Source organism: Bacillus rossius, chromosome 14 (assembly GCF_032445375.1).
Source record: "Bacillus rossius redtenbacheri isolate Brsri chromosome 14, Brsri_v3, whole genome shotgun sequence".
Classification (NCBI taxonomy): domain Eukaryota; kingdom Metazoa; phylum Arthropoda; class Insecta; order Phasmatodea; family Bacillidae; genus Bacillus; species Bacillus rossius.
In genome coordinates, this window is record NC_086341.1 from 45336265 (window position 1) to 45350653 (window position 14389).

The window sequence follows — 14389 nt, forward strand, 5'->3', positions numbered from 1 at the left end:
ATCTCTTTACTTCCTTAACGATTGAACGACCTTACAAGAGAGAGAATGAGAGAACTTCACTAAACACTTCCCTAGTCCTTCCGAATACCTCAAATCATAATTAATACTTAAAATTAAAACAAAGATAAGTCCATACTCACATTTTCCGAAAAGCCTTTCTTGATCGATTACTTAAAACTAACGTAGGGGCCTCTCCTGCCCTTAAAATCCGAACGAACATTACATTTTAAAAATTATAACTAAACGACTAGTGACGAGGGCCATTGCCTCCGCCCGAAAGCTTGAAGATGACTACATTATGACCTAACTTAAATTAAACGACTCGTGGCCTCTGGCGTCGGCCATAGCTTCCGCCCGAAAGCTTGAATTCCTACATCACGAACGAACTAACAACTCGTGACCACAGGTGAGACGCATAGCCTCCGCCTGAGTGAGCCCCGAGTCACCAATCACTTGCGCTTAAATTCGCGCGCCCTGCCGCGCCTAGCATAACAAAAGCTCGTTATTGAAGTCAAATTTACTAAACAACTAACTAGAACATCTGGGAAGACTACCCCCCCCCTCTACCCCGATGTGCAGGCCACACCGCGCGCCTTGTTACGACAGCGCGCCCCAGTAACTGCGGCCCGTGGCTGCGCCAGCGCGCGGCCAAACAAACAAACAAAATTCTGCAAGCCCGCAGCGCGCCGCGCCGGCCCCGTGCCCCAATTACATGGTCACGCCACTTGCGCTGACGAGTGAACAGAGCAGCCAGCCCAGAGTCCCGTCAGTAAAGTCCCTAAATTTGATTTCAACAACCCTGCAAAATTTCAACCCGCGACAATACTTACATATTTTTCCCAGAACTTCTCAATTGTTTCCTCAAAAAGTTTAATAAATTTTATAATAAATTACAAAATATACAAACATGCTGTGAAGTAAATTGGCAAATTAAAAAACCACAAGAAAAGTCATTTTGTAACAAATGCTAATTTTGAGTGGGCGTGTGATTTGATTAATAGCAATGGTTATAGCTTAGTACTGCCAAGTACCACGAACCTTATGTAATTATTACTGGTTTAGACATCAATTTACGGAACTCCAGTGTGTTTTTTTATATATAACAGAAAAAGAAACTTAAACTTTTGAAATATTATGTGTCAGCATTTTGCACAATAAATCTTGCTTGTGTAATAAGATAAACTCTTTTAAAGCTCTTGAATATTAATCCTGAAATATTTTACGACTTTTTTAAAAATTTCATGGTTTGCAAACGTGAGTAACTTTTAAATAATTCAATAATGTATAGGAGTGAGTGTTACTATTGTGTAGAGCATTGGTTCCCAACCTTTTTCAGCTGGCGACCCACCTTTCCTTATTGGAATGCCTCCACGGTCCGTCAATCCACCTAATTTGTATCGTATCCCTTTTTTGAAGATACCGATTGATTTGAAAATGGTTGAAAAAATATAAGCACTTTGTAGCAAAACAGTTATATATATATTTAACAATAGATATGTGTTTGCACACAATTTGATTTGTTTCAATTTTTCTTATCTTTGTTGATTGTTTGTTCGATGGTTTCTGATAGTTTTAGGATCGGGTCGCGACCCAACTGTAACCCTTCCGCGACCCACTAGTGGTTGGGAACCGCTGGCGTAGAGTCTAATATTTGGCGTAAACTTTATCAAGTTGTTTCATGTGTGTTATATTTATTCATAAATGTGAGATGGTTTTGTCTGAAAGTTTGTAGCACCGATAGCCAGTAGCGGATTCAGAGGGGGGGGGGGGGGGGGGGGGGGCTAAGGGGCTCAAGCCCCCTCCAAAAGCATCTGGGTCCACTATATGTTTTAGTGTTTGCCTTGATGAAGCCTAGCCTCAGCTGGGTCAAGGCCCCTCCCAAACCAAAATCCTGGATCCGCCACTGCTTATGGCTCGACGAGAGTGGAGAAAGCCGCAGAACTTGTTGTTCGCCTTGAGACTGGGGAGCCGGGCACGTCGGAGGGAATTGTTCTCGGAGTGGAGCGTGTGCCCGGGGGCAGTGGTGACGTGTGTCCTTGTCGCGCCGGGCAGCCGCGCCGGCGGTGGTCGCCATGGAGACGGCGGCGGAGGACGACGCGGACGACGAGGAGCCCGACTGGGAGGACGCGCAGGACGCCATGTGCCCCCCGGGCAGGCACCGCTGGCGCCACGAGATGTGCATGGTGTGCACCGTGTGCCGCGAGTGCACGGGCTACAGCATCAGCTGCCTCAGCAGCATGCGGCCGGACCGCAACCCCGGCCAGTGAGTGGTCCTCGGACGCTCCCCCGAGTCTTGCGCCGGGCAAAACAATATCCGCCGCCTGGGAATTGGAGTGTTCCGTGTCCACTTTTTTTTAGGTTTTTTTTTATGCTCCGGACACGGAATTAATATTAGCATTCATTTTTGTACTGTATCCACACACGTCTACGCGCATGAAAATGTTTGTTCTTGATTTAAGACCAATAATATTTTGTTTTATGTCGTGATATTCATAGTTGTTTGAACTTTCAAACTCAGTTCCGACTTCAATGGACATAGAACACTCCAATTCTCAGGCGGCGATATTGTAGGCACACCGTACAAATATTCCTGTGCGAGAAATAATATGTTGTGATAATCAGGGGTCCGCAAGTATTCGAAAAAATATTTGATATTCTTGAATTGAATAGTTTAATAATCAATACAACATTTCAAAACAATTTTTTTTTTTTTTTTTTTTTCATTATTTCTTACAAAAGACACACCAAGTGAGAGTCATACACAAAAAATTCAAATGAACGGAGTGTAACATTAATGACGCTAAGAAGAGTAATTGAGAAATTTGAATTGTGTTCTGTAATTAGTACATACATGCTTTTTTTTTATGCGACAAATAATATGTTGAAATTAATTAAAAATTATTAAAATGCTATATTTTTTTGTTTATAATCATTTATATTATCAAAACGATTTTAAAACTTAATATTTACTGGTTTGAGAAAATGAATTGACGGGGTGTTTTTTATTTTTTTTATTTTAATGCATTGTTCACAAACACTATTATGGTTCTGTACATATTTCTCTTCTTTTTTATTTTACTGCATTTTGAATAAATTTTTCTGGACTGCTGTTAGGTGGGGGGAATAAAAAGTTTCAGGGTTATTTTTAATTTTACTAGAAAAAATATCGGGTATTCATGAATAATTTGATAACCTATTAAAATAAATAGAAATAACAGGATTCGCTGGAACATTAATATTACTCTGTTTACTAAATTGTAACTGCATTAATAATACCAAACTTAAGATATCTACAGTGCAATGGACTCATATGTCTACTGACAACTCTGGACTAATAAAAACGAAAACCACATTGAACAGTTTGGAATCGAGGCAAACGTTCAACATCCTGAAGAATGGAGCAACTGTCGACAAAATAAAATCTGTGACGTTAATTCTGGAACATTGATGTTACTCTGTTCACTAAAATTGTGAAAGTAGTTGAAAAGGTGTGACATACTGCAGGCGTCAGGATACCAGGGACCTCACAAATGTTTCCCGGTGACGGTCGGGTGTTCTCCGTGCCGACAGGGAGTGCGGCTGCGGCGAGGGCGACTCTGGCTGCTCAGAGTGCGGCTGCTGCCGCATCTGCGCCCGGGAGAACATCGACAACTCGGAGCTCGCGATCCTGGGACCAAGCGGAGCCGGAGACTTGGCAGGCATGATGAGACTGGACCTCATCTTTGGAGGCGAGGACTCTCGCTGTAGATTGATTCACTTCGCGAAACACTCGCCCCTTTACGCTTCTTTTGCAGAATGTAGTAGTAGTAGCAGTAGTAGTAGTAGCAGTAGTAGTAGCAGTAGCAGTAGTAGTAGTAGCAGTAGTAGTAGCAGTAGTAGTAGCAGCAGTAGTAGTAGCAGCAGTAGTAGTAGTAGCAGTAGTAGTAGCAGTAGCAGTAGTAGTAGCAGCAGTAGTAGTAGTAGCAGTAGTAGTAGCAGCAGTAGTAGTAGTAGTAGTAGTAGGACCACCACCACCACCACCGTGTTTAGTCTCATAATCGTCGCACCCTTATTTTAGAGCGTCAAAATTCGGAGGGAAATAAAATTCTTGCACAAACGTCGCATGATGTTTTTGGTCCCGCTGTTAGATTCTGAGCGCTTTGTTTAGATATTTTTCTCGTATAAAATACGTATTTAGAAGTTTAAATCTAATATTCAATCTGATATTACCGCTTGCTTATTTAATTAACAGAAATACAAAGTTTTCTGATGTTCAAATTTTCTTTTTAAGACTTTTCTAATGTTATAACATTTATCTGTTCAGTTTGGTTGCCGCTGTGTACCGCTCATAAAAAATGTAGCCAGCGCTAGTTGGCATAATTCATAATTGGTTATGTTGATTCCCGTATAAAGCGTGCGCATGTAGTCTAATATAGATATTGATAGCTCACCAATTGCATGCAACAAGCGCTCTCTGTCTAGTGCCAAGTTAACTACATTCGATAGCCCGCACTCTTTTGTGGTGTGTATGACGACGATAGTTATGCGTTAGTTCCGGCTCATGTTTGAGTCACTGTTTTCATTTTACTATTTAAAATCGGAAAAAATGTTATTGGTATGATTTTTTAATTTAAATTGTTTTGTGTGCATTGTTATGCTCTACGTTTTAAATAAACGTAGTTTCCATGAATAGGTTTGGTTTTTATGAATAATTTAACCAACAAAAAATTGCTTTTTCGTATATGGTATAAAATGTGCGATGATTATGTGATAAAACAAGGTATTAATTTGCACGAAACTTAGGCTCTTGCTTTCTATGACTGGCAGCTTGCGTGCTTTCTGTTTCACTGCTTTGGTCAATGTCTGGGTTTTCACATGAATGGGCATCATCTAATTGTGCAGTTATGCAGTTTAATTTTGAAATAAACTACAGTAGAACCCTGTTTTAATGTTTTTCAAGGTGGCGAAATGAAAAAAAAAACATAAGCAGGAAAACGTGATAAGCAGGAAATATCAGTTTCACACTTGGCAGTGATAAAACCACTGATGTGTTCACTCGATGCTCGAAATTGCTTAACCCATGCCAGCGATTTTCTTTTAACTTCAGGAAGTTTGCCACATTTCTGTAAAATTGTCTCACAGTACACAACAGTAGTGTATGAATCAAAATATCCATGTCCAATTCCTTTGCCACTTGAACATTCCTATCTACGAATGAAATACAACTCCATAAGTATTATAAAAAAACATCATGCCATTTTTGTGCAATAGTGAAACGGTTCACAAACTATAATATTGTAGATCCAGAATGGCGATGAATGAAATGATTTGTTATTTTGTTTTCCAAAACAAAGGTGCCAAAGACACATAGCTTTGAACATATGTACCTTTGATATATTGAATACATTATATAGAATACATAGAGATTTGCAATTTTTTTTTTTGCATTTCTTGAATTTTATGAAACAAACGTTATCATCAGGTAATGCATAATTCATGATACATTATGCACGGACTTGAATACACAGTCCTTATGGGGGAAAAGTTGGGACTTTGAAAATATGATGTTATAAGCAGGAACATTATAACAAGAGTTCTACTGTAATGGTCTGAGGACTTTCACTGGGTGGAACCTTTGTTTTTTTTTACCGGGAACACATCTTACTGAAACATCGGGCGGGAAATTAATTTCTCCTGTTTCCCGATCATGTGCCAAACTGGTTTTTAAAAAACTATTTTCAAAGGAAGCACGGCATTTAACCTAATTTAACAAATGTGCTGTAGCAGAAACAGGGGCACCTCCAGGGAGTTTTCTCGGGACACAAAGAAAATATACAATTGCGAGTCATGTCATTAAATAAGTCAGAGATTGGTCTTGGAATATTTACTAATTCATGGTCTCATGTACTGAACACTAATAGTTTCATACAACTTTTGATACAAGAAAAGTTTATCACATGAATGTAAACATAAAATTACTATCCAAAAAATTTTTTTTAAATTTCTTTCTAGGTAGGGGTCATTGCCCCCACCACCCCTCCTCCCCCCTCCTTTTCCATCTTCCTCTGGAGCCATGCCTGATCAAAAACATACCATTTTCAGCAGTTCAAACTCCTGCTATTAATGGTGGTGTAAAAATAATCACAGGCACAATCATAAGCAAGCACTTTTTTCAGCATTTGGAACATACACAAAAAAATCACAGTTATTTCTCTATGGTTGCAAAACAATGGTGGAATGAATCTAACCTACAATTAAAAATAATATCAGACATGTTAAACGTGTAAGAAACAGTTATTTTTTTATTTCATACCACATACAGGTATCAGGAAAAAAAATAAACAAAATTGTTCACAAACTACATCAACTAAAAAACACGGGATCTGTTGTGTTGACAAAATGTGAAGATGGTAGTTAAAAAAAAACAACGTATAAATCAATAGTTAGATCAATCTATTACCATGTTCACTCAGCAGTTTACTATAACAACACTATAGGCATTGCAATTTGCAGAATGGGTACATGGCCATCGTAAATAACTAAAAAGAGTGAATAATTTGAGTTAAAAATGTAAATGTGAGCTGATTTTGTCATCATCATTTCGCTAATCAGGCTTTCTGTTTTTAATTTTGCATAAAATTAAATAAGGTTAGCCTTATTTCATGGTTATTTGCAGTATTGAAAATTACCTGCCTCTGTCAACGTATAATTGGACCTACACAATTGTACCTACACAATTTTCCTTTGTATGTTTTAGTATTGAAATTATGACATCTGTAACCCAAATAATTCTTGATCCCATCCCGTTTCTCGCTGTTATTTTTTTTTTCCACCCGTTGATGTTAAATCCAGATATTACGTAAAATATTTTATGGTATCGCCATGATTAAGAAGTGCATTAATGTGGCATTGATAACGTGATAAATATTTGGTGTTTTAGAGTGTTTGTTCACTCTGGTTGTCGCTACAAAAATTTGCGGGATGTTTTACTGAGTGGCCAGTGTTGCCACCATGATTGGTGCTGAAGCCTGCCGTCGGGCCGGAGGTATTCTGCGTGTTGGGAGTCGAAGGAAGTGCAGTAGCGACAGCAGTTGGGGGAAGTGTCGCCCGCCGCGTGCCTTCTGTTCACAAGGCGATGAACTTCCGTTGTCAGCTCGCCTTTAGTCATCTTGAAGCTGTGGCTGTGCGGTGTTGTTCTCTGCTGCTTGTTTTACTCAAATTTACGTACCCGAAGTACGAAATACAATCAAATATTAAAAACTCAACAGTCGGACCGAGCAGCGGGCCTGGCAGACGGCAGAGTTGAAGTTGCATGTGTCTATGTTCTGTGTGTAGTTTGATTGTAAAAAAATGGGAAGCCTTCATTTCACAGACGAGAGAGCCACACCGGAAGTTCCCCCAAGTTCACGCTCACTTTTTTTTTTCCATTCTATACCGGTGTGGCATTAAATTTTGCGGTCGATTAGGATAGGTTAGCTACATTATAAATACTTTTAAACATTGTGGATGGTTGGTTATATTAGGTAAGTATAGTTACATTATAAATACTGTAAAATCATTTTATGGTTGTGTGATAACTGGTTGTTTTATTATTATTATTTATTTGATTTTGATTTTGACTTGTTACTGCTACCAAATTATAATGAAATAAATATTGCTATTATAAAATTATTTGTTTATGTAAGTAAAATGCTTGACTGGAAACGTGTCAGGGTAAACCAGCTTCACAACAGAATACACCTCATCAATTATAATTACGTAAGTCCAGAGGAACTTAGTTTAGTAAATGACAACAACATACGTATCTTCATCTATTAGTGGTGATATATTTAGCTAGAAAATACATTTAAACTAAACAAAAAAAAACGACTCATCTGAAGAGGTACACAAAAGTCATAAAATTATCATTAAAATGGAATGTTTGTTATCAATAGTAAACCTAGGGTGCACCCAAATTACAGGCTAATAATGTTAAAATTACTTTATATTAGTTATTTAGTTTTTATAATAAATTTAAATATCATGTTATATCCATAATTAAGATTTTACTAATTGAGTCTATAACTTTAAATGTAGATTAAAAACTTCTTCAGGAACAAACAAAACATTATACAAAAATACTTCATTTAAGTAATTAAAGTCCTTTTTTGGAAACATTAGGTAATTAAAATCTTTTGCTCAACATTAGGCGACGAAAGTCTTTTTCTTTTGTAAGCGTTAGGTGACGAAACGTTTGGACGACAAGCAATAATAAAATTTCATTAAAAAAAAGAACGGACTTAGCTGAAGATGAAAAATATCCGTGACATGTTCAAGACGAAAACTTGTACAGCAGCCGGCGCAGAACCGTGCTTCCCGGGCCGACAGGACGTAGATTCAATACATAATGTTTGAAGGTAGGTTAAAGAATAACCCAAAACGTAAAGAACTTGAAGAGGATCCAAAACGTTAACCTCCTGCAACATAAGGTTGCAGAGAAACAAAAATTAAATAAAAAAAGGCAACAACAAAAAATACTCTCACTCTCTCTCATGCTTTCTCGTGACTTACCGAAATCGGAGGCTGAAGAAATTTACACTGACTTTACGTCATCTTTTAAAACCAAATAAAAACACCACTTCTACGTGAGATGTCTACCAAAATAAAAACTATGGTGCGAAAAGGTACATTAACCAACCACCATCACTGACCGGAGCCATCTTGGCGAATGCCGAGAACAACGGACGAAGCGGGTAAGTAATTCTAAAACAATGGAGCATCGGAAGCTTACAGAACTGCCACCAGGTTGCGTGGACGGTACTAAAAAAAATTCTCTAGGAAAAAAAAATGGTCTAGAGTACAGATTTTTTATATGAAATCACGTGAAGAAGCGAGGAGAAACTGCAAGCAACTGCTGACAATCACGTGGACAGCACGCCGGGACACGGCGGACAGGCGGGCGTTACTAAAAACTCTTAGGCTAGCACAGAACATCCGGCGAACAAATGGAAGGTTTTGACTGAAGCCAAACGAAAAATAGAATTGTGTGCTTAATGGAATATAATACAAAAATTTAAAGTAAATATCATTAATAAAATTAAATTAAAAAAAACTAAATTAGGTTTAAAATGTAATTAAACACAAGTAAACATTATAAGACTCAATATAAAATAATTATTAGGTACAGAAAACAAAAATAATTTTACTATTTTACGAGTGCCGAAACATGAAACGGCACAGTTGCTTAGCAAATAACTTTTTAATATGTAGCTATCCAGGGATAGGAAACCGTTTACATGATTTCACAGTAGCTATCTTTAATGTAGCTATCCTAACCAAATCAACCGTCCACAATGTTTTAAATTATTTATAATGTAGCTAACCTAACTAAAAGAACCTCGTAGTTGCACGATTGGGCGTATGGCTCTCTCGTCTGTGAAAAGAAGGCTTCCCGTAAAAAAAATGTCGTAGATGGCGGCAGTTGTGCATGCTTATGTTGCTTGGCAAGGGGGCAGTTTCCCCAGAATGACTGGTAGTTCACGAGTGCTGGATGGGCGTGAGACGGCTCTGCTTCTCCGTTGCTCGAGATAATTCCTGCCCCTTTGCTTAAGTAAAGGCTTGCTTTTCTCCAATCTGAAAACTGGACTAAAACTCAAAACTAAATTTAAATTTAATTTTTTTCATGTCAGCTGTTCATGGTCTTATCAAGCTTGAAACTGAACTAAATGTACAGCTATTTACTAAATGGTAAAATTGAGGTTAAGTAGGTTGTACATTAGTTTAGAAATCAAAAGTTTACAAATATTTTAACCAAATCAGAATGGTGTATCATATGTTTTATTTTGATGCATGAAATAACAGCTAATATCAAAAGTGACCCAAGAATAAAGCAGAAAGATTAATAACCTTACAAATTTAGACATTTGGAAATTTTATCCATGGAGGTGTATTTGTTTATTAACACAGAAGACCTAAACACATAATTACAAAACAAACCAACCTATTTTAACTGAACTGAAGGAAAAAAAAACCTTTCACCAGTATTTTTGTTACAGAGAATTCTAGAGTGAAATGGAAATTTTAGTCACAAACCTATTTGTTTTTGTTCAGTCTTGTGATATATTTAGTTGAATGTAGTTCAGTAATGTTCCCAGTTCAAGGAAAAGTGAGAAAAAAAAGTTTGTATTTCATTTGTTGCTCATGACTCTTGACTTAGAAATGTGAAGTGTAAGTTTTTAGTTCAGTTCAGTTTTTTCAGATTTAGAGCATACCAAGGCAATGCTGGGTCTCACATGCAATTTTTATTGTTTCATTATTTCACGTAATTTAAAGGCAATTTTTTGTGAATTTAGTATGATAGCGATACTGCATTTTATGTCTTGTCCGAAATGTCGGTCGCTGGACCCATGATTCGAACCCGGGTCCTTTGCTATGCGAGTCCAAATCCTTACATTGTGCCACCTCTCTCAGTAGTATACTATGGCTGGAACATTAAATGCTTGTTTCAGACGCTGTGTGGTTCTGTTCATTTTCTTGTGACTTCTATTGGTTATCACAATAGCTCTCTTGCGTTCTCCTCAAATTTTCTCCACAGATTTTTACTGAATTTTATCTAATAGTGATGAAATGTTTTAGAGGTGATCATACTTACAATTACTTTTATGAGCTTTTCAGATAAAGAATAACGTTTGAAGGGTTGGTACGCTATATTTTTCATGTTTTTGCATATGATGTTATATAAATTCAAAATATAACCATATTTAATTGTTTACAAAGGGCCTTTTCTACTTAGCAAGTACTTATTTAATTATTTTTATTAAGGGCAAATTTTTATGTCACTCCTAGCAAGTACTGAAAGTAAGGAATAGTGTGATATACAGTTTTGGATTAAAATTTTGTATGTAGCCTTCATCTTTAAACACTATATTTTTTACACATATATCATTCATAAATCAATAAAAATTAGATTTTTCCCAAAGCCACAGAAACCTTAGTATTTCAGTGTTTTGGGAAAACCTAAGTTTTATTGATTTATGAATGTTATACTAAAATCCAAAACAGTATACCACACAATTCCATTACACAAAAATTTTCAATTTATATAATAAAAAAAATTAAATAAATAATAATTTTTTATTAGAAAATCCTATTTATTTGTGTATTTGTGACATCTTCACCAACAGATGGAAAATTTGATGTGGGTTGACATAAACCAGTCAACAAACTACAAAATATATTCAAAGCATTGCACGAATGACAAAGCAGGCTTTGCAAGCAGAAAAAGCCCCACATGCAAGTAGGTGCTACCTGCAGGGAAGGACAGGCACTACCTAGCATGCTGTGACCAGGGGCGAAGCCAGGAGGGGGGGTGGGGGTGGTTCTAAACCCCCCCCCCCTCTTTCCTTAGCCACAATTTTTTTCTTATCTGAAAGCAGGTTAGCTAAAAGGTTGGGTGTCTCACTGCTATCACCGGCCACTGCATTGGAGGGGAAGAGTAAGCGAGCCCTACCGATTCTCCTTCCCTTCCCCTACCCCTGTCGCGAGCAGAAGCTATAAGGTTGTGACGCCGTGACGGGTCCCAAGCTTTCAAATATCTTACACCTATTGTATTTAACCAGCGCGGTAATTATAAGCAGGTGGTGACTGGGTAACTCTTCAAGCTAAAGCTAATTGTTTCCAGGAATAGGCCAGTTCTGCCGAAACCCAACCATTTTTATTTCTTTTTTTTTTTTGTATTGTCGAGCTTCGAGCATGATTTATGATTTTGAGTGGATGTGGACAAGGCACTTGGATTGATTAAAATATCTTTAATTAATTTCTTACTTCATCACTCAAACAATTTTTTTATTAAAAAATTAATAATATTTTTACCATTACAATATTTAAAGTTAAGTACCGAAAACTGCTCAAATAGCACTATTTTACACCTTAAAATCCAAATTTTTCCGGGAGAGGACCCCCGGACCCCCCACTTTAATGGGAGGGGGGGACCATGCTTCTTAACCCCCCCCCCCCCCCCCCCCCCCCATACACAAATCCTGGCTACACTACTGGCTGTGACTACAACAGACAGGACATGTGCTACTGGGCAAGTTACTTCTAGAGCAAGAACAGGCACACACGTGCGAAGGAACAAAATTAACACATATAAATGCAATATATGCTAGGGCCAAATATGAAATTAAAAATAATAAAAAAACAAAAAAAAAACTATCACATAGAACAAAGATTATATGTTTTTATGAAGGATAGGATAAGTTTGTTTGTTCATACTAGTCGATAATAGTGCAAAGTTTTTTAGTACTAATTTGACTGTCAAAGAAACGCAAAAATTGTATTGAGATTGTTAGAATTAAATATTAATCTCTAAATTATATCACGTCTATTAAAAAACAGAATGAAGTTTATGCTGTAGACGACTATTTAATTGAGGTACTCAAAAGACCAGTATTATCAAGAAAATATTTGTAGTTGAGTTTAGAATTGTAGCAGTTACGAACATAAAGGAAATCTAAAAGTTTTCTACGTTCAACCAAAGACCCTAAATTTGGTTTTTTGAAAAAAAATATTTGATCAATAATTTTATAGAATTTGTTTTGAATGTTTTCAAGTTTGTTCAATATAAGTTTTATTGAGGATGTTCCAAATAACAGAACCATCTTATAATTTAGATTTTACTAGGGCTAAAAGAGAGAAAGAATTGAATCACTGTTTGATGCATGATAAGTAATGAATTTAACTAAAGTTAATATTCTCTGTGAGAAGGAAATCAAGTGTTTAATATGATGATGTATGTATAGTTTAGTTTCAAGTACGACACCTAGATCTATAATGAAGGAAGTGATTGAAGTGGAGAATAATTTATAGTAATTTCTGATAGGATTAAATTTATAGTAAACTAGGAAATTTTTTTTTTTTTTTTTTTTTTTTTTATGAGAGCCACAAGATTCGAAGGACAAAAATTTATAATTTCAGCAATGTCAGACTGTGTAGTAGCAATAAATCATAAAGTGAAGTAATTTTTCGGCAGATTTTAAAAATTATCTGTAAATAACGGACTGGAGGAGTAATATTATAACCATAGTGATTTCATTAACAAAATTGTTGAATAAAAGGGTGATGTAAGTACCACCTTGCGAGACTCCAGAACTAGCATAGTAAATTGAAGAATTATGTTTAAGAATTGAGATTTTAAAAAAAAAACCTATTTTTAAGATAAGATTACTAGAAAACCATCCTAAATAAGAATCACATAAACCAAAATTCAAAAATATTTTCAAGTAATAAGGAAGGATTCACCGAGTCTAAAACTTTTGCCAGATGAAAGTAGCAAGCGTCTACCTAATCTCTATTTAATACTTTGGTATATTTAGGATTAAGAAAGGTGAGTAGATTTTTTTGTAGTTGTCATTTCTGAAACCATGCTGATTATCAGATAATTTATTTTTAAGTTTAAATGAAGATGTTTGGAAATTATTTTTTTTTCCCAAGTATTTTTAGTAAAATCATTATGCAATGATATAAGCCTATAGTTAGATGCATTTGATCTATTTCCTTTTTTGTGAATTGTGATAAATTTTATTGTTTTTAGTTTGGAAGAGAAAACACTGGTTTTAATGCTTATGTTGAAATCGTGTTGTAGCAAGGCCAAAGAATTTGCGAATAACCTTCAAAGATGAAGTTAGGTATTCCATCAGGGCCTGTTGAAATGGTGGATTTTAGAGATTTAATGGCTCAAAGAATTAATCTCTCAGATATAAAAAATACAGAAATTGTATAAAAATTGGAATTAGGAGTTAAAGTATGTGGTTTTTTGAATGGCTTTACATAAGCACTAGAAAATTAACTAACAAAACAATTTGATATAAGGGTAGGGTCACTTGAAATATCATTGTTCACATTTAAAGATAGTTTTTGATAGTAACCATCTTTTATACTCTTGGCATAGTTACAGAATTTTTCTGATTTTATTATTATTACTATTTGCCATTTGTTTCCAATATATTGTATCATTTTTAATAAGATGTTTGACTATTTTACGTTAGTATGTTTTATTTGTATAATACATCATGTTGGAATTTCTTCTATATACTTTTTAAAAATGCTTTTTAGCTTTTAAAGTTCAATTTTATTTCAAGAACTAATGAGGGTATTTTGAAGATTTTTTTTTTAAAATCGGGAAGTGCAATAAATAATAGTAGCACTTAAATAAGAAGTTAGCTGATTAACCAAGATGTTCACAGCAATTGTCTTACAGAAATCAGTTCAGTCATGATTCTTTGTATCATTATATAGACCTAACTAATTACTTTTTTTTTTTTTTTGTAATTTCTGTAGGTAGAGAAGACATTATTGGGGGTATATATAAATTATTTTAATATCTAAAGTAGAAGAAAATAAATCTTCTTTGACTAAAGCAGCAACAGAATTT

General features: G+C 35.9%; 1 protein-coding gene across 4 annotated transcripts in view; it reads left to right on the plus strand.

Annotated features, from left to right (window-relative positions):
• The window catches only part of LOC134538847 (E3 ubiquitin-protein ligase MYCBP2), a 455666-nt gene that overhangs the window by 42524 nt on the left and 398753 nt on the right, over positions 1 to 14389 (plus strand). For 3 of the 4 annotated variants that reach the window (XM_063380393.1, XM_063380394.1, XM_063380396.1), the window contains exons 12-13: positions 2053 to 2263; positions 3571 to 3728. In XM_063380393.1, coding sequence (XP_063236463.1) covers positions 2053 to 2263; positions 3571 to 3728 — 369 coding nt within the window. The remainder of the gene's footprint in view (positions 1 to 2052; positions 2264 to 3570; positions 3729 to 14389) is intronic. The other variant, XM_063380395.1, reaches the window with a different exon arrangement.